Source organism: Phytophthora sojae (genome assembly GCF_000149755.1).
Source record: "Phytophthora sojae unplaced genomic scaffold PHYSOscaffold_12, whole genome shotgun sequence".
NCBI classification, from domain to species: domain Eukaryota; phylum Oomycota; class Peronosporomycetes; order Peronosporales; family Peronosporaceae; genus Phytophthora; species Phytophthora sojae.
Genome location: NW_009258126.1, coordinates 1,565,140 through 1,583,415, shown reverse-complemented (window position 1 = coordinate 1,583,415; position 18,276 = coordinate 1,565,140). Strand labels below are relative to the sequence as shown.

The following is an 18,276-nucleotide window of genomic DNA, read 5'->3' as shown; positions in this document are numbered from 1 at the left end:
AGGGCCGGAAACCGCGGTACAGGCGCTACGGTCGCCAGCCGACAGGAAGGAGACATGGAGGCCTTTCGGAGGGTTCCGCCGGTATGGTTCGTCTCGGTGGGTGTGTCAGGACGTAAGTAGAGCAGTGCAACCCGGCGTTGCCGCCTCCGAGCCCGTCTTGCTATCGCCAGGGCCGGAAACAGCCGTACGGGCGCTACGTTCGCCAGCCGACAGGAGGGAGACATGGAGGCCTTTCCGAGGGTTTCCGCCGGTATGGTTCGTTTCGGTGGGTGTGTCAGGACGTAAGTAGAGCAGCGCAACCCGGCGTTGCCGCCTCCGAGCCCGTCTTGCTATCGTCAGGGCCGGAAACCGCGGTACAGGCGCTACGGTCGCCAGCCGACAGGAGGGAGACATGGAGGCCTTTCGGAGGGTTCCGCCGGTATGGTTCGTCTCGGTGGGTGTGTCAGGACGTAAGTAGAGCAGCGCAACCCGGCGTTGCCGCCTCCGAGCCCGTCTTGCTATCGCCAGGGCCGGAAACAGCCGTACGGGCGCTACGATCGCCAGCCGACAGGAGGGAGACATGGAGGCCTTTCCGAGGGTTTCCGCCGGTATGGTTCGTCTCGGTGGGTGTGTCAGGACGTAAGTAGAGCAGCGCAACCCGGCGTTGCCGCCTCCGAGCCCGTCTTGCTATCGCCAGGGCCGGAAACAGCCGTACGGGCGCTACGATCGCCAGCCGACAGGAGGGAGACATGGAGGCCTTTCCGAGGGTTTCCGCCGGTATGGTTCGTCTCGGTGGGTGTGTCAGGACGTAAGTAGAGCAGCGCAACCCGGCGTTGCCGCCTCCGAGCCCGTCTTGCTATCGCCAGGGCCGGAAACAGCCGTACGGGCGCTACGATCGCCAGCCGACAGGAGGGAGACATGGAGGCCTTTCCGAGGGTTTCCGCCGGTATGGCTCGTCTCGGTGGGTGTGTCAGGACGTAAGTAGAGCAGCGCAACCCGGCGTTGCCGCCTCCGAGCCCGTCTTGCTATCGCCAGGGCCGGAAACAGCCGTACGGGCGCTACGATCGCCAGCCGACAGGAGGGAGACATGGAGGCCTTTCCGAGGGTTTCCGCCGGTATGGTTCGTCTCGGTGGGTGTGTCAGGACGTAAGTAGAGCAGCGCAACCCGGCGTTGCCGCCTCCGAGCCCGTCTTGCTATCGCCAGGGCCGGAAACAGCTGTACGGGCGCTACGATCGCCAGCCGACAGGAGGGAGACATGGAGGCCTTTCCGAGGGTTTCCGCCGGTATGGTTCGTCTCGGTGGGTGTGTCAGGACGTAAGTAGAGCAGCGCAACCCGGCGTTGCCGCCTCCGAGCCCGTCTTGCTATCGCCAGGGCCGGAAACCGCGGTACGGGCGCTACGATCGCCAGCCGACAGGAGGGAGACATGGAGGCCTTTCCGAGGGTTTCCGCCGGTATGGTTCGTCTCGGTGGGTGTGTCAGGACGTAAGTAGAGCAGCGCAACCCGGCGTTGCCGCCTCCGAGCCCGTCTTGCTATCGCCAGGGCCGGAAACAGCCGTACGGGCGCTACGATCGCCAGCCGACAGGAGGGAGACATGGAGGCCTTTCCGAGGGTTTCCGCCGGTATGGTTCGTCTCGGTGGGTGTGTCAGGACGTAAGTAGAGCAGCGCAACCCGGCGTTGCCGCCTCCGAGCCCGTCTTGCTATCGCCAGGGCCGGAAACAGCTGTACGGGCGCTACGATCGCCAGCCGACAGGAGGGAGACATGGAGGCCTTTCCGAGGGTTTCCGCCGGTATGGTTCGTCTCGGTGGGTGTGTCAGGACGTAAGTAGAGCAGCGCAACCCGGCGTTGCCGCCTCCGAGCCCGTCTTGCTATCGCCAGGGCCGGAAACAGCCGTACGGGCGCTACGATCGCCAGCCGACAGGAGGGAGACATGGAGGCCTTTCCGAGGGTTTCCGCCGGTATGGTTCGTCTCGGTGGGTGTGTCAGGACGTAAGTAGAGCAGCGCAACCCGGCGTTGCCGCCTCCGAGCCCGTCTTGCTATCGCCAGGGCCGGAAACAGCCGTACGGGCGCTACGATCGCCAGCCGACAGGAGGGAGACATGGAGGCCTTTCCGAGGGTTTCCGCCGGTATGGTTCGTCTCGGTGGGTGTGTCAGGACGTAAGTAGAGCAGCGCAACCCGGCGTTGCCGCCTCCGAGCCCGTCTTGCTATCGCCAGGGCCGGAAACAGCCGTACGGGCGCTACGATCGCCAGCCGACAGGAGGGAGACATGGAGGCCTTTCGGAGGGTTCCGCCGGTATGGTTCGTCTCGGTGGGTGTGTCAGGACGTAAGTAGAGCAGCGCAACCCGGCGTTGCCGCCTCCGAGCCCGTCTTGCTATCGCCAGGGCCGGAAACAGCCGTACGGGCGCTACGATCGCCAGCCGACAGGAGGGAGACATGGAGGCCTTTCCGAGGGTTTCCGCCGGTATGGCTCGTCTCGGTGGGTGTGTCAGGACGTAAGTAGAGCAGCGCAACCCGGCGTTGCCGCCTCCGAGCCCGTCTTGCTATCGCCAGGGCCGGAAACAGCCGTACGGGCGCTACGATCGCCAGCCGACAGGAGGGAGACATGGAGGCCTTTCCGAGGGTTTCCGCCGGTATGGTTCGTCTCGGTGGGTGTGTCAGGACGTAAGTAGAGCAGCGCAACCCGGCGTTGCCGCCTCCGAGCCCGTCTTGCTATCGCCAGGGCCGGAAACAGCTGTACGGGCGCTACGATCGCCAGCCGACAGGAGGGAGACATGGAGGCCTTTCCGAGGGTTTCCGCCGGTATGGTTCGTCTCGGTGGGTGTGTCAGGACGTAAGTAGAGCAGCGCAACCCGGCGTTGCCGCCTCCGAGCCCGTCTTGCTATCGCCAGGGCCGGAAACAGCCGTACGGGCGCTACGATCGCCAGCCGACAGGAGGGAGACATGGAGGCCTTTCCGAGGGTTTCCGCCGGTATGGTTCGTCTCGGTGGGTGTGTCAGGACGTAAGTAGAGCAGCGCAACCCGGCGTTGCCGCCTCCGAGCCCGTCTTGCTATCGCCAGGGCCGGAAACAGCCGTACGGGCGCTACGATCGCCAGCCGACAGGAGGGAGACATGGAGGCCTTTCGGAGGGTTCCGCCGGTATGGTTCGTCTCGGTGGGTGTGTCAGGACGTAAGTAGAGCAGCGCAACCCGGCGTTGCCGCCTCCGAGCCCGTCTTGCTATCGCCAGGGCCGGAAACAGCCGTACGGGCGCTACGATCGCCAGCCGACAGGAGGGAGACATGGAGGCCTTTCCGAGGGTTTCCGCCGGTATGGCTCGTCTCGGTGGGTGTGTCAGGACGTAAGTAGAGCAGCGCAACCCGGCGTTGCCGCCTCCGAGCCCGTCTTGCTATCGCCAGGGCCGGAAACAGCCGTACGGGCGCTACGATCGCCAGCCGACAGGAGGGAGACATGGAGGCCTTTCCGAGGGTTTCCGCCGGTATGGTTCGTCTCGGTGGGTGTGTCAGGACGTAAGTAGAGCAGCGCAACCCGGCGTTGCCGCCTCCGAGCCCGTCTTGCTATCGCCAGGGCCGGAAACAGCCGTACGGGCGCTACGATCGCCAGCCGACAGGAGGGAGACATGGAGGCCTTTCGGAGGGTTCCGCCGGTATGGTTCGTCTCGGTGGGTGTGTCAGGACGTAAGTAGAGCAGCGCAACCCGGCGTTGCCGCCTCCGAGCCCGTCTTGCTATCGCCAGGGCCGGAAACAGCCGTACGGGCGCTACGATCGCCAGCCGACAGGAGGGAGACATGGAGGCCTTTCCGAGGGTTTCCGCCGGTATGGTTCGTCTCGGTGGGTGTGTCAGGACGTAAGTAGAGCAGCGCAACCCGGCGTTGCCGCCTCCGAGCCCGTCTTGCTATCGCCAGGGCCGGAAACAGCTGTACGGGCGCTACGATCGCCAGCCGACAGGAGGGAGACATGGAGGCCTTTCCGAGGGTTTCCGCCGGTATGGTTCGTCTCGGTGGGTGTGTCAGGACGTAAGTAGAGCAGCGCAACCCGGCGTTGCCGCCTCCGAGCCCGTCTTGCTATCGCCAGGGCCGGAAACAGCCGTACGGGCGCTACGATCGCCAGCCGACAGGAGGGAGACATGGAGGCCTTTCCGAGGGTTTCCGCCGGTATGGTTCGTCTCGGTGGGTGTGTCAGGACGTAAGTAGAGCAGCGCAACCCGGCGTTGCCGCCTCCGAGCCCGTCTTGCTATCGCCAGGGCCGGAAACAGCCGTACGGGCGCTACGATCGCCAGCCGACAGGAGGGAGACATGGAGGCCTTTCGGAGGGTTCCGCCGGTATGGTTCGTCTCGGTGGGTGTGTCAGGACGTAAGTAGAGCAGCGCAACCCGGCGTTGCCGCCTCCGAGCCCGTCTTGCTATCGCCAGGGCCGGAAACAGCCGTACGGGCGCTACGATCGCCAGCCGACAGGAGGGAGACATGGAGGCCTTTCCGAGGGTTTCCGCCGGTATGGTTCGTCTCGGTGGGTGTGTCAGGACGTAAGTAGAGCAGCGCAACCCGGCGTTGCCGCCTCCGAGCCCGTCTTGCTATCGCCAGGGCCGGAAACAGCTGTACGGGCGCTACGATCGCCAGCCGACAGGAGGGAGACATGGAGGCCTTTCCGAGGGTTTCCGCCGGTATGGTTCGTCTCGGTGGGTGTGTCAGGACGTAAGTAGAGCAGCGCAACCCGGCGTTGCCGCCTCCGAGCCCGTCTTGCTATCGCCAGGGCCGGAAACCGCGGTACGGGCGCTACGATCGCCAGCCGACAGGAGGGAGACATGGAGGCCTTTCCGAGGGTTTCCGCCGGTATGGCTCGTCTCGGTGGGTGTGTCAGGACGTAAGTAGAGCAGCGCAACCCGGCGTTGCCGCCTCCGAGCCCGTCTTGCTATCGCCAGGGCCGGAAACAGCCGTACGGGCGCTACGATCGCCAGCCGACAGGAGGGAGACATGGAGGCCTTTCCGAGGGTTTCCGCCGGTATGGCTCGTCTCGGTGGGTGTGTCAGGACGTAAGTAGAGCAGCGCAACCCGGCGTTGCCGCCTCCGAGCCCGTCTTGCTATCGCCAGGGCCGGAAACAGCCGTACGGGCGCTACGATCGCCAGCCGACAGGAGGGAGACATGGAGGCCTTTCCGAGGGTTTCCGCCGGTATGGTTCGTCTCGGTGGGTGTGTCAGGACGTAAGTAGAGCAGCGCAACCCGGCGTTGCCGCCTCCGAGCCCGTCTTGCTATCGCCAGGGCCGGAAACAGCCGTACGGGCGCTACGATCGCCAGCCGACAGGAGGGAGACATGGAGGCCTTTCGGAGGGTTCCGCCGGTATGGTTCGTCTCGGTGGGTGTGTCAGGACGTAAGTAGAGCAGCGCAACCCGGCGTTGCCGCCTCCGAGCCCGTCTTGCTATCGCCAGGGCCGGAAACCGCGGTACGGGCGCTACGATCGCCAGCCGACAGGAGGGAGACATGGAGGCCTTTCCGAGGGTTTCCGCCGGTATGGTTCGTCTCGGTGGGTGTGTCAGGACGTAAGTAGAGCAGCGCAACCCGGCGTTGCCGCCTCCGAGCCCGTCTTGCTATCGCCAGGGCCGGAAACAGCCGTACGGGCGCTACGATCGCCAGCCGACAGGAGGGAGACATGGAGGCCTTTCGGAGGGTTCCGCCGGTATGGTTCGTCTCGGTGGGTGTGTCAGGACGTAAGTAGAGCAGCGCAACCCGGCGTTGCCGCCTCCGAGCCCGTCTTGCTATCGCCAGGGCCGGAAACCGCGGTACGGGCGCTACGATCGCCAGCCGACAGGAGGGAGACATGGAGGCCTTTCCGAGGGTTTCCGCCGGTATGGCTCGTCTCGGTGGGTGTGTCAGGACGTAAGTAGAGCAGCGCAACCCGGCGTTGCCGCCTCCGAGCCCGTCTTGCTATCGCCAGGGCCGGAAACAGCCGTACGGGCGCTACGATCGCCAGCCGACAGGAGGGAGACATGGAGGCCTTTCGGAGGGTTCCGCCGGTATGGTTCGTCTCGGTGGGTGTGTCAGGACGTAAGTAGAGCAGCGCAACCCGGCGTTGCCGCCTCCGAGCCCGTCTTGCTATCGCCAGGGCCGGAAACCGCGGTACGGGCGCTACGATCGCCAGCCGACAGGAGGGAGACATGGAGGCCTTTCCGAGGGTTTCCGCCGGTATGGTTCGTCTCGGTGGGTGTGTCAGGACGTAAGTAGAGCAGCGCAACCCGGCGTTGCCGCCTCCGAGCCCGTCTTGCTATCGCCAGGGCCGGAAACCGCGGTACGGGCGCTACGATCGCCAGCCGACAGGAGGGAGACATGGAGATCTTTCCGAGGGTTTCCGCCGGTATGGCTCGTCTCGGTGGGTGTGTCAGGACGTAAGTAGAGCAGCGCAAACCGGCGTTGCCGCCTCCGAGCCCGTCTTGCTATCGCCAGGGCCGGAAACCGCGGTACGGGCGCTACGATCGCCAGCCGACAGGAGGGAGACATGGAGGCCTTTCCGAGGGTTTCCGCCGGTATGGCTCGTCTCGGTGGGTGTGTCAGGACGTAAGTAGAGCAGCGCAAACCGGCGTTGCCGCCTCCGAGCCCGTCTTGCTATCGCCAGGGCCGGAAACAGCCGTACGGGCGCTACGATCGCCAGCCGACAGGAGGGAGACATGGAGGCCTTTCCGAGGGTTTCCGCCGGTATGGTTCGTCTCGGTGGGTGTGTCAGGACGTAAGTAGAGCAGCGCAACCCGGCGTTGCCGCCTCCGAGCCCGTCTTGCTATCGCCAGGGCCGGAAACCGCGGTACGGGCGCTACGATCGCCAGCCGACAGGAGGGAGACATGGAGATCTTTCCGAGGGTTTCCGCCGGTATGGCTCGTCTCGGTGGGTGTGTCAGGACGTAAGTAGAGCAGCGCAACCCGGCGTTGCCGCCTCCGAGCCCGTCTTGCTATCGCCAGGGCCGGAAACAGCCGTACGGGCGCTACGATCGCCAGCCGACAGGAGGGAGACATGGAGGCCTTTCCGAGGGTTTCCGCCGGTATGGCTCGTCTCGGTGGGTGTGTCAGGACGTAAGTAGAGCAGCGCAAACCGGCGTTGCCGCCTCCGAGCCCGTCTTGCTATCGCCAGGGCCGGAAACAGCCGTACGGGCGCTACGATCGCCAGCCGACAGGAGGGAGACATGGAGGCCTTTCCGAGGGTTTCCGCCGGTATGGTTCGTCTCGGTGGGTGTGTCAGGACGTAAGTAGAGCAGCGCAACCCGGCGTTGCCGCCTCCGAGCCCGTCTTGCTATCGCCAGGGCCGGAAACCGCGGTACGGGCGCTACGATCGCCAGCCGACAGGAGGGAGACATGGAGGCCTTTCCGAGGGTTTCCGCCGGTATGGCTCGTCTCGGTGGGTGTGTCAGGACGTAAGTAGAGCAGCGCAACCCGGCGTTGCCGCCTCCGAGCCCGTCTTGCTATCGCCAGGGCCGGAAACAGCCGTACGGGCGCTACGATCGCCAGCCGACAGGAGGGAGACATGGAGGCCTTTCCGAGGGTTTCCGCCGGTATGGCTCGTCTCGGTGGGTGTGTCAGGACGTAAGTAGAGCAGCGCAACCCGGCGTTGCCGCCTCCGAGCCCGCTATCGCCAGGGCCGGAAACAGCCGTACGGGCGCTACGATCGCCAGCCGACAGGAGGGAGACATGGAGGCCTTTCCGAGGGTTTCCGCCGGTATGGTTCGTCTCGGTGGGTGTGTCAGGACGTAAGTAGAGCAGCGCAACCCGGCGTTGCCGCCTCCGAGCCCGTCTTGCTATCGCCAGGGCCGGAAACCGCGGTACGGGCGCTACGATCGCCAGCCGACAGGAGGGAGACATGGATGCCTTTCCGAGGGTTTCCGCCGGTATGGCTCGTCTCGGTGGGTGTGTCAGGACGTAAGTAGAGCAGCGCAACCCGGCGTTGCCGCCTCCGAGCCCGTCTTGCTATCGCCAGGGCCGGAAACAGCCGTACGGGCGCTACGATCGCCAGCCGACAGGAGGGAGACATGGAGGCCTTTCCGAGGGTTTCCGCCGGTATGGCTCGTCTCGGTGGGTGTGTCAGGACGTAAGTAGAGCAGCGCAACCCGGCGTTGCCGCCTCCGAGCCCGTCTTGCTATCGCCAGGGCCGGAAACCGCGGTACGGGCGCTACGATCGCCAGCCGACAGGAGGGAGACATGGAGGCCTTTCCGAGGGTTTCCGCCGGTATGGCTCGTCTCGGTGGGTGTGTCAGGACGTAAGTAGAGCAGCGCAACCCGGCGTTGCCGCCTCCGAGCCCGTCTTGCTATCGCCAGGGCCGGAAACAGCCGTACGGGCGCTACGATCGCCAGCCGACAGGAGGGAGACATGGAGGCCTTTCCGAGGGTTTCCGCCGGTATGGTTCGTCTCGGTGGGTGTGTCAGGACGTAAGTAGAGCAGCGCAACCCGGCGTTGCCGCCTCCGAGCCCGTCTTGCTATCGCCAGGGCCGGAAACCGCGGTACGGGCGCTACGATCGCCAGCCGACAGGAGGGAGACATGGAGGCCTTTCGGAGGGTTCCGCCGGTATGGTTCGTCTCGGTGGGTGTGTCAGGACGTAAGTAGAGCAGCGCAACCCGGCGTTGCCGCCTCCGAGCCCGTCTTGCTATCGCCAGGGCCGGAAACCGCGGTACGGGCGCTACGATCGCCAGCCGACAGGAGGGAGACATGGAGGCCTTTCCGAGGGTTTCCGCCGGTATGGCTCGTCTCGGTGGGTGTGTCAGGACGTAAGTAGAGCAGCGCAACCCGGCGTTGCCGCCTCCGAGCCCGTCTTGCTATCGCCAGGGCCGGAAACCGCGGTACGGGCGCTACGATCGCCAGCCGACAGGAGGGAGACATGGAGGCCTTTCCGAGGGTTTCCGCCGGTATGGTTCGTCTCGGTGGGTGTGTCAGGACGTAAGTAGAGCAGCGCAACCCGGCGTTGCCGCCTCCGAGCCCGTCTTGCTATCGCCAGGGCCGGAAACCGCGGTACGGGCGCTACGATCGCCAGCCGACAGGAGGGAGACATGGAGGCCTTTCCGAGGGTTTCCGCCGGTATGGCTCGTCTCGGTGGGTGTGTCAGGACGTAAGTAGAGCAGCGCAACCCGGCGTTGCCGCCTCCGAGCCCGTCTTGCTATCGCCAGGGCCGGAAACCGCGGTACGGGCGCTACGATCGCCAGCCGACAGGAGGGAGACATGGAGGCCTTTCCGAGGGTTTCCGCCGGTATGGCTCGTCTCGGTGGGTGTGTCAGGACGTAAGTAGAGCAGCGCAACCCGGCGTTGCCGCCTCCGAGCCCGTCTTGCTATCGCCAGGGCCGGAAACAGCCGTACGGGCGCTACGATCGCCAGCCGACAGGAGGGAGACATGGAGGCCTTTCCGAGGGTTTCCGCCGGTATGGTTCGTCTCGGTGGGTGTGTCAGGACGTAAGTAGAGCAGCGCAACCCGGCGTTGCCGCCTCCGAGCCCGTCTTGCTATCGCCAGGGCCGGAAACAGCCGTACGGGCGCTACGATCGCCAGCCGACAGGAGGGAGACATGGAGGCCTTTCGGAGGGTTCCGCCGGTATGGTTCGTCTCGGTGGGTGTGTCAGGACGTAAGTAGAGCAGCGCAACCCGGCGTTGCCGCCTCCGAGCCCGTCTTGCTATCGCCAGGGCCGGAAACCGCGGTACGGGCGCTACGATCGCCAGCCGACAGGAGGGAGACATGGAGGCCTTTCCGAGGGTTTCCGCCGGTATGGTTCGTCTCGGTGGGTGTGTCAGGACGTAAGTAGAGCAGCGCAACCCGGCGTTGCCGCCTCCGAGCCCGTCTTGCTATCGCCAGGGCCGGAAACAGCCGTACGGGCGCTACGATCGCCAGCCGACAGGAGGGAGACATGGAGGCCTTTCGGAGGGTTCCGCCGGTATGGTTCGTCTCGGTGGGTGTGTCAGGACGTAAGTAGAGCAGCGCAACCCGGCGTTGCCGCCTCCGAGCCCGTCTTGCTATCGCCAGGGCCGGAAACCGCGGTACGGGCGCTACGATCGCCAGCCGACAGGAGGGAGACATGGAGGCCTTTCCGAGGGTTTCCGCCGGTATGGTTCGTCTCGGTGGGTGTGTCAGGACGTAAGTAGAGCAGCGCAACCCGGCGTTGCCGCCTCCGAGCCCGTCTTGCTATCGCCAGGGCCGGAAACAGCCGTACGGGCGCTACGATCGCCAGCCGACAGGAGGGAGACATGGAGGCCTTTCGGAGGGTTCCGCCGGTATGGTTCGTCTCGGTGGGTGTGTCAGGACGTAAGTAGAGCAGCGCAACCCGGCGTTGCCGCCTCCGAGCCCGTCTTGCTATCGCCAGGGCCGGAAACCGCGGTACGGGCGCTACGATCGCCAGCCGACAGGAGGGAGACATGGAGGCCTTTCCGAGGGTTTCCGCCGGTATGGTTCGTCTCGGTGGGTGTGTCAGGACGTAAGTAGAGCAGCGCAACCCGGCGTTGCCGCCTCCGAGCCCGTCTTGTTATCGCCAGGGCCGGAAACCACGGTGATGTCGACGGCGGATCATACGCAGACGGACGAACAGACCGAGCGTGTTAACCGCGTGCTCGTAGACGTGCTTAAGAGCTACGCTCACTCGTTCCAACACTGGAGCGAGTGTCTGGCGATGGCGGAGTTCGCCATCAACAACTCGGTGCATGCCTCGACCGGGCATACACCGTTCTACGTGAATGCCATCAGGCACCCACGCCTCCCGAGTCTACTCGGGATGGTGGCTCCTTCCTTAAATGGGGGAGGATCTACGACTGCAACGCAGCAGCCGCAGAATGCCGCTGACACTTGCACAATGTCAGCCGCGACTACGCGCAAGAAGAAGAAGAAGAAGAAGCACGCGTCTGTGCAGGGCACAGACGCCGACAAGACCAAGAAGAAGAAGAAGAAGAAGAACGGGTCTGTGCAGGGCACAGACACCGCGAAGACGAACGCAGAGGCCGCGCTGGGCCAAGCGTGTGACGCGACCTCCCACGTCGACAGAGATGCCCGACGCGGTCTGCGAGGCCTGAGCGACTTGAGCCCTCAGGATCGCCACCTCCTGCTTCAGAGCGGCGAACTCCCGGCTCTGATGCTGTTCCACAGCAGCGACTCGCCCCTCGAGCGTTGGGCCAAGGTCAACCCCAGGTTGACCATACCCGGGGCGTGTTCCCACCACCGCCGCCTCCGATCCGCGACCCCCGCGGCTCAACACGCTGGGTTGTTGAGCGTATTGTGAACCATAGTATCCCGAAAACGAACCGGCAGCCGGTTCGTTATCGTATTCGTTGGAGAGGGTTTCCGCCCCACCAAGATACATGGGAGTCACGAGACGTCCTGCTGCAGGACGTTCCGGAAATGGTGAGAGCGTACGAAGCTCACCACGCACTGCCGACGCGAAGGTAGTGCGAGCGCTGTGGTCACCTACAGCGCCCGAGGTCCCACGATCGTCGCGTTCCTCGCGTGCCAAGAACTTGGCACGAAGATCGTTGAGACTCTCAGGTACACGAATCGTCGTGTACCCGTTTAGGTCGCGGTCGCTCAAGCGCGCCGCACCCGGAAGACACAACGTGCACTGTTGGCCTTCGGGCACAGCGCATGGAATACCAGCGTCCACAGAGGATCTGTGGAGCTGCTCCAGCCGCCCGCGCGTCGAGAATGTCTCGAAGCGCTCACGGGCATGCTTAACCCGCTCGCGGTAAGCAGCCGGTTTCTTGTTGAAGTTCTCAACAAAAGCATTCCAACTTTGGCAAAGTGCCTGCCACTCAGGCACTTTGCTGCGAGAAGAGGTCTTCTTGCTGGAGAAGTACCGGAGCTCGTGGAAGAGCCCGATGTAGTAGTCGCGCCTTTGATTCGTTAACGGATCAAAGTGCTGCTCCTCCGCAACAGCATCGTCGTGTATACCGCTGCATACGTACAGCGGGATTTCGTTTGGAGGCACAGTGTTGCCCACACGGTCTGCGATCTCTGACGCAGACGGCATCCACGGATCGCGCGCTGCTCAGGCAGCGCGTGGAGAGCTTTAAGCCCCAGCAGCAGAGAGCGGAGTGTCGCTTTCGCCGCGCGAACGCTTCGAGCTCGAAGCGTCCGAGTCGTCTCCTTCACGAGGGCGTCTCGACCCGGCATGCGGGTCGAGACTATCGCTGTCGATAGACTCCTTGCGCTTGCTAGAAGAGGCCTCGCCCTCTTCCATCTCCACGTCGCCGTCTTCGAAGTCACCGTGTCGTTGACTACAGAAGAACCTTCGAGGACAATCTCTGGTTGAGTTGTCCCCGCCGCAGCCTTGGTAGCAAGAGCGTCACGCTTTGCTTTGAGACGCTCGCGGTACTCGGGGATAGAGAGAGTCTATATCCCGGCGGAGGACTTCCCCTCTGCTGCAGCGTCGGTCTTCTTCGGAGGCGAGCTCATTGCGGAATGAGCTCGAGTTTTCTTTCTCCCAACGTGAAGAATTGACGAATGGTCAATTTCCTGATTGACGTGCCGTGACTCGGCGCGTCTAACCTTGACGGGGGGATGGTGTAACGGGGTTACACGCACAAGCGGCTACAGTCACTTGTAACTCTAACAGATACGACATCTGTTAGAGGTTCGAACGACTTTCTCAACCTTGGTGTAGACACAGCAACGGCTACATACATTTACGACCACCACGACGGGTGGTCCATAGAGACTTAGGATTCCTATTGGCTGAGAGCAGCATCTCTTAGCCAATGAGCGACATGCATAGCATTGGAATTCTGCCAACCAGCCGTTGGCAGATTCCTATCTTAGAATATTACATTTAGAAGAAGTCAGAAACATAAAACAAAAATAGCAGTTCTCATTTTAACCCAAAAAACATTATTTGGATCGTTTATTTAGATTAATCTATACTCGGAGGTCCGAGTATAGATTAACTCTAATTTAAACTAGGCTACGCTTCCTCACATACATGCGCACACGTGTAAGCTAAAGTAGTGAGCCAAAGTAGGCCCATTACAAAGGATGGGCAAAGATTCCGTGGAAAGTTGAAGGAGGTGATTTGTACCCACGACTCTAGACTGGATTTTGGCTCGGCCGGGATGTCGACGTCAACCGCGGTACAGTGAAATCAAGTGAAAAGCAGAATGCATGTCTAAGTTGCGGGAAGATAGCCACAGAGTAAAAGATAAACAGAGTTCGTTTTCCCCCCTCGGTGACAAGTCGCTTGGAGCAGCCTGCCAGAGGAAAATGCCTGGAGGACCGAGGGATATCGCTAGGCTTTGTGTAAAGGTATATCTCTTGTAGCGTTCTTCTGTGTTCTTCTGTGTTCTTCGCCACGCGTCTGGCGAATATTTTGACTTGAGTATACTGGAACTGTTGACGTAGACACTCTCCACTGGATTCTTGCCCAGTTCAATGTCCCCATGTCTTTGTGCATGACTGGCTCTTGGGAAACCTTGGCCGCATGCGGCCAGGGTTCCCTTGAACCCACATCCTTGAAACCGGATTTCAGAGTCGGCAAGCCTGAACGCAGTGCGCTCAAGGCCTGCGGCCAAAGACGACTTGCGCCCAAGGCTGTAACCATACTCAAGGCCTTGCGGCCAAGGGTAGGTTGACTCTTCACCAGGTCGTGGGGCACTTGGCGGGACTTCTTCCGGGTGGCCAGCGGTCTGGACACCATGCACTCGACTTTACTGGGGGGCTGAGCTCCGGGTACACGAATTCGATGTGCGTGCAGGGCCTAGGCGAGGCGGGGAACCATACACGATACGTTCGTGCAGGCGTTTTCGACGGCCTCAATGTGTCAACCCGCTTAAGGACGGGGGCGGCCTGGACGGATCGACTGCGTTCAGTGTTTCTCATCTGAACTCAGTCTTCCAGGCCTGAAGGGCCCATCCTAGGCTTGAGCGCACTTCGCTCCGCGGAACACAGCCGTATTCCAGCTCAGGACTTGTCGCACGGTGTACAGCCGGGTCCGGGTTCAGTCTTGGCCAATCAGAATGGCGGGTGGTCAGATGACCGGTTGAGGTAAAACCTCGCTCAGTCTCGTCACATGTGTCAGGACGTAACGAGAGCAGCGCAACGCGGCATCTGTTGGGAGGAACCTACAAATGTAAGGACGTCATTGCAGAAGCCGTAGTAAAACTAAATGAACAGTGATTGAGCTGGTATGCAGCCACGACAAGAGGAGTGCTCTTCAAACTAACTCGTAGAAAAAAATTGTATTGCTTGGGACTGATAAAATGATATAAGAAAAAAATCTGTAAGGTAAGGTGCCAGTTGCGTGCCTACAACCAGCTCCGTGCCTACTTGTTTTAGCCAATTAGCATCTTCTCCTTGTTAAACTCTCGTAGTCTATTGGTAGATTTTTCCCGCGTCACATGCAATTTCCGGTGATGAGCCTCCTAGGATTTGAATAGCATACAAAAATGCTATCAAAAAGAGGCAGGAAACTGGCAGCTCACTCCAAATCAACAAGCTTTTCAAAACAATAACAAGAAGTTTTGCAAAATTTACACGGACCAGCGTGAAGTACATAAATTCAGCCCAATCGCGCAGATTTAGCGGGTGCAATCCGATTTCAGAATGGACAATTCAATGAAAAGTTATGCCACAGCAAGTCCGCAAGTTCGAAGGACGGCACGAAACTGGCAGAAGACCTTACCGCCTTTTACCTGTCATAGGGGCTCAGTCAAATGCATCTGGGTGTAGGGTAATGTGACGTCGTGCCCAAAGTGAAATGTATCGTACTTAATATATGATCGTACTTAAATGCCAAACAGTCTCACTCGGCAACTGGACCGCAAGGAACGCAGTGGAGGCGGAAGACTACGGCGTGGCCGCGAGGACGATGTGAAGACTGTGGTTTATTAGGCACGTCTACCGGTACGTTGTCTCGGTGCGGTGTAAGTTTGGCTGTCGGTGAGCGCGTGTGGGGCTGATGCTGGCGTGTTGTGCTGCGCAGGTTTGAAGGAAAAGAAGGCGGCTGGACGGCGGCTCACCACGCGGCTCGTGCGAGGCGCTGGACTTTGCGGCAAGTCGGTGCGTGCGTGAATTATGATGTAGAACTATGAATCATTTAAATGAAGTACCTCTTACTCTTGATCTGAGCTGTCTTCATCGGAGCCGCTGGTTGTTTCTCCGGGTGTGCGGATGTCGTCGGCAGAGCTTACGCGAGTTCGACATGCCGGCTTAGTTATTGCAACAGAGGCTAGCTGCTCCAGGAGAATGTCGATCTCCGCCGTCATGTCAGCCGCTGTGTCTTGAACAGGTCGCGTGTCGTTGACAAGACCAATACGCCGACTATCGTTGTTGTCGTCAGGTTCCGCCAGGCTTCAGCGATCCAGCCTGTAATCACATCACGCGAAGGTGCAGCTAATTCGAAGGCACCTCCATCCTTCTTCCGGGCGCGCCGCCGTCGCTGGCGTCTGGGTTGCGGAGCCTCGTCAGCACTCTCGGACCCAGATTCAGCTTCTTCTCGGTAAGTTATCATGCGGATGGGACCGCTGGAGATTTCTTGCGTTTGAACCTCATCTTCGTTCTCGTGCTGGTTGCAGTTGCCGCCCTTCTTGTTGTAGGTTCTCTTGCACTGGAAGACCTTGTTCATCAGCCATCACGTCGGGCGATTGCGAAAGCTCAACACAGAAGCTTGCCGAGGTCCTGTCAACCCGCGTAGACTGCTGATGTAAAGCCGTCTTCAACTTCCTGGCCAGCTCGGCTTGCTGGATCACTATAGCTTGCCGTTCAGCCTCCGCCTTCTTCGTCACATCCGCTCTGCGCGTCACTTCAGCCCGGTGGGGCTTGCAATTTGCTCGCGCATTTGGGCAACTCAGGCTCGGCGAAGGAAATCCTTCAACGGCTTATTCCAAGCTATATCCGCACCGCCTCGGTCCAGTGGCCGGCAAAATCATCCCACAATGCGGTCATCCATATTCTCTCGCCCAGCAAAATGAAATTTCAGAAACTCAATAGATAGTCCCGCATTCCACCAGCCTTTGGAGTTACCATAGATGCGGCATCCAGTTGATCGTTGAAGTGGGGCAATTTTGTTCCAGAGCGTCCTACCAAATCCATTGCGAAACTTGGTGCTGGCAATTCGCTCAAGCTCCTTCTGCGAGGGTCGAGTCTTGAATACCAGGAAAGGTGCTCTTTTGTTGCCGGCGTCATCCGCCATCACCGTAGCAGTAGCCCGATCCTTGTCTTTGCCGGCACATTGAACCCAAACCGTCCTCGTGTTGCGCTAGTCGATCGTCCTTCGCGGCAAATACTCTAAACACACAGCTGCAAATTGTTAGCGAAAACGTTATAGCAAAATGAAATAGTAGCAGCTCAATATACCTGTTTGGTCAGCATTATACAGCTCAGAAATACCTTGTTCGGCAATTACCTGCCGGACTGAGGCGGTAAATGCTGCGGCAACTTGTGCAGCGTCGTCCGGGCCTTATCGACGAGTCGAGTTGATCCACAACACGATCTGCTCTTCCGCTTCGGCTGATAACACAGTACATTGGACGCGCTGACGCGACCTCTGCATGCTGCCATTACCATCCGTGCACATGCGCTCAATGTGAGCTCGCTCCCTATTCTATCAGCTCACTAGTTTCTTCAGCTTTTTCATTTCTAAAGGGTTAGTAACATCACCAAAGACTGCCTTAACGCCCATAGCAAGTTCGCCGGACTTCTTGAAGGCATTTATTGCCTTCAGCTTATCCGAATAAGCGTACGCAGTTCGTGCATATAGCCTAGGCCGCCGCCCTTCTCCTACGCGTACGCAGCTCGTGCATATAGCCTAGGCCGCCGCCCTTCTCCTCCTACTCGAGGGCGAGTCATTGTTGACGCACCAAATACGGAAGTGTGTACCGAGAACCAGTCGCTGTATGGTTCGTACTTAGAAAGTGATACTACAGTATTTAGCGCCCTTATGACAAACGAAAGTTGTACCTTCCACAATGGAGCTATCTTATTGGTCAAATTACGATAGCCCTTAAGACAAAGCGGCTCCTTTTATGACAGTACTCGTCGAATATGAACTGCATCTGCAATGACGTACTGTCATTGGCTGAAGTGAGCTACCCTATATCAGTGTCCATCATATACAAATCAGTTTTTACGGTACTCCCTTCATCCATTACCGCCCGCACGTTAGCTCTCAGTCTCACGTAGCAAAGCGAGCAATGCTGTCCTTGGTGCGTCGTTGCGCTCCTTCCGCCGCGCGGGCGGCGATGCAGCCACAACGCCGGATACTGGCCGAGATTCAGTCGCTGCTTCAGCTGCAGCGCGGCTTCGCGTCCGCGGACTCCAAGTGGGGCATCACCAACGACCGCATCACGGCGCGCGTCGTCAACGTGGTGGATGACGACGGCAACATGCGCACCGACGTGCCGCTGCGCCAGGCCATCCAGGAGGCGCGGGGCCTGAGCGTGGACCTGGTGCAGGTATCGCCCAGCGGCAAGCTGCCGGCGGTCTGCAGATTCTTCGACGCCAAGAAGCGGCTGTACGAGCTCAAGAAGGCCAGCAAGAAGGCCTCCAAGCAGCAGAAGCCCAAGCCCGACAAGGAGGTTGTGGTCGGAGCCAAGATCGCCGTGAGTTGCTTATTGTACGCATGCGTGTAGGTGATGCAGTGACTGATATCTGTCTTGTGTGATTGCAGCCGAACGACCTGAAGAACAAGGTGGACCAGTTGAAGCGGTTCCTGAACAAGGGCCACAAGGTGAAGGTGACGATCAAGTTCGACCAGGCCTACCACCTCAAGCAGCAGTCGCTCGAGCAGCTGGAGCGCATCGGAGACCTTATTGACGCCGAGACAGGAGTGCTGAGCGGCCAGCCCAAGGAGCAGTTCGGCGGCGTCTACGTGTACTACTCGCCGGCCAACTAATGGAGAGAACAACCGCACTGGATTGCGTGACGTGCGCCATGTAGAGCAAACACCAATGCGATGCGCCATTTGCCACGCACAGCGTGTCCTGCCGACTTACAGCAGAGCGGCCTATTTTTCGCTTCGGCATCCCGCCGTATCGACGCCATGCGCTTGCCGTCTCTTAGGGGATGTGGCGATGTTTGTAGCTCTGCTTGGCGTCTGCTTCTACAGTAGAATGAACAAAGCCTCTTTCACTGAGGCGGTGGTCTTAAGTAAAATGCAATGCCACTCAAACCCACGAGTACTGCGGACCCAAGTCAATCGAGTTTGAAAAAGTTGGGCCATGCCCAGAGCACAGCAAGCAAAGATGGGGTCTGAAGACGTGTGTATGTAGTTAATGGGATCCTCCAGTCCCTATCGACTCACCACTGCTGACGCTACATTACGCTGGTCTGCATCGATCAAGCGAGCTGCTGCACAGCACTGTGGAGTAGAAGT

General features: G+C 60.5%; 3 protein-coding genes across 3 annotated transcripts; 1 reads left to right on the top strand and 2 right to left on the bottom strand.

Annotated features, from left to right (window-relative positions):
- Nucleotides 1-14,996: 14,996 nt before the first annotated feature.
- PHYSODRAFT_288934 (hypothetical protein) lies at nucleotides 14,997-15,833 on the bottom strand. Its single transcript, XM_009538947.1, has one exon. The coding sequence runs from the start codon at nucleotides 15,526-15,528 to the stop codon at nucleotides 15,166-15,168; it is 363 nt and encodes a 120-aa protein (XP_009537242.1). The 5' UTR covers nucleotides 15,529-15,833; the 3' UTR covers nucleotides 14,997-15,165.
- A 529-nt stretch (nucleotides 15,834-16,362) lies between these two features.
- Nucleotides 16,363-16,683, bottom strand: PHYSODRAFT_528744 (hypothetical protein; the record flags this gene model as incomplete). Its single annotated transcript, XM_009538946.1, is given in 2 exon segments — nucleotides 16,363-16,506; nucleotides 16,519-16,683. Coding segments are annotated over 2 exon segments (309 nt in total), but the record flags the coding sequence as incomplete, so codon positions are not given.
- Nucleotides 16,684-17,152: 469 nt separating this feature from the next.
- On the top strand, nucleotides 17,153-17,796 carry PHYSODRAFT_565539 (hypothetical protein; the record flags this gene model as incomplete). Its single annotated transcript, XM_009538945.1, has 2 exons — nucleotides 17,153-17,503; nucleotides 17,572-17,796. The coding sequence occupies exons 1-2, from the start codon at nucleotides 17,288-17,290 to the stop codon at nucleotides 17,794-17,796; spliced, it is 441 nt and encodes a 146-aa protein (XP_009537240.1). The 5' UTR covers nucleotides 17,153-17,287.
- Between the last annotated feature and the right edge of the window lie 480 nt (nucleotides 17,797-18,276).

Excerpts from the sequence above, each read along its gene's own strand:
- PHYSODRAFT_288934 (XM_009538947.1), bottom strand. The coding sequence starts at position 15,528 with ATGAACAAGGTCTTCCAGTGCAAGAGAACCTACAACAAGAAGGGCGGC.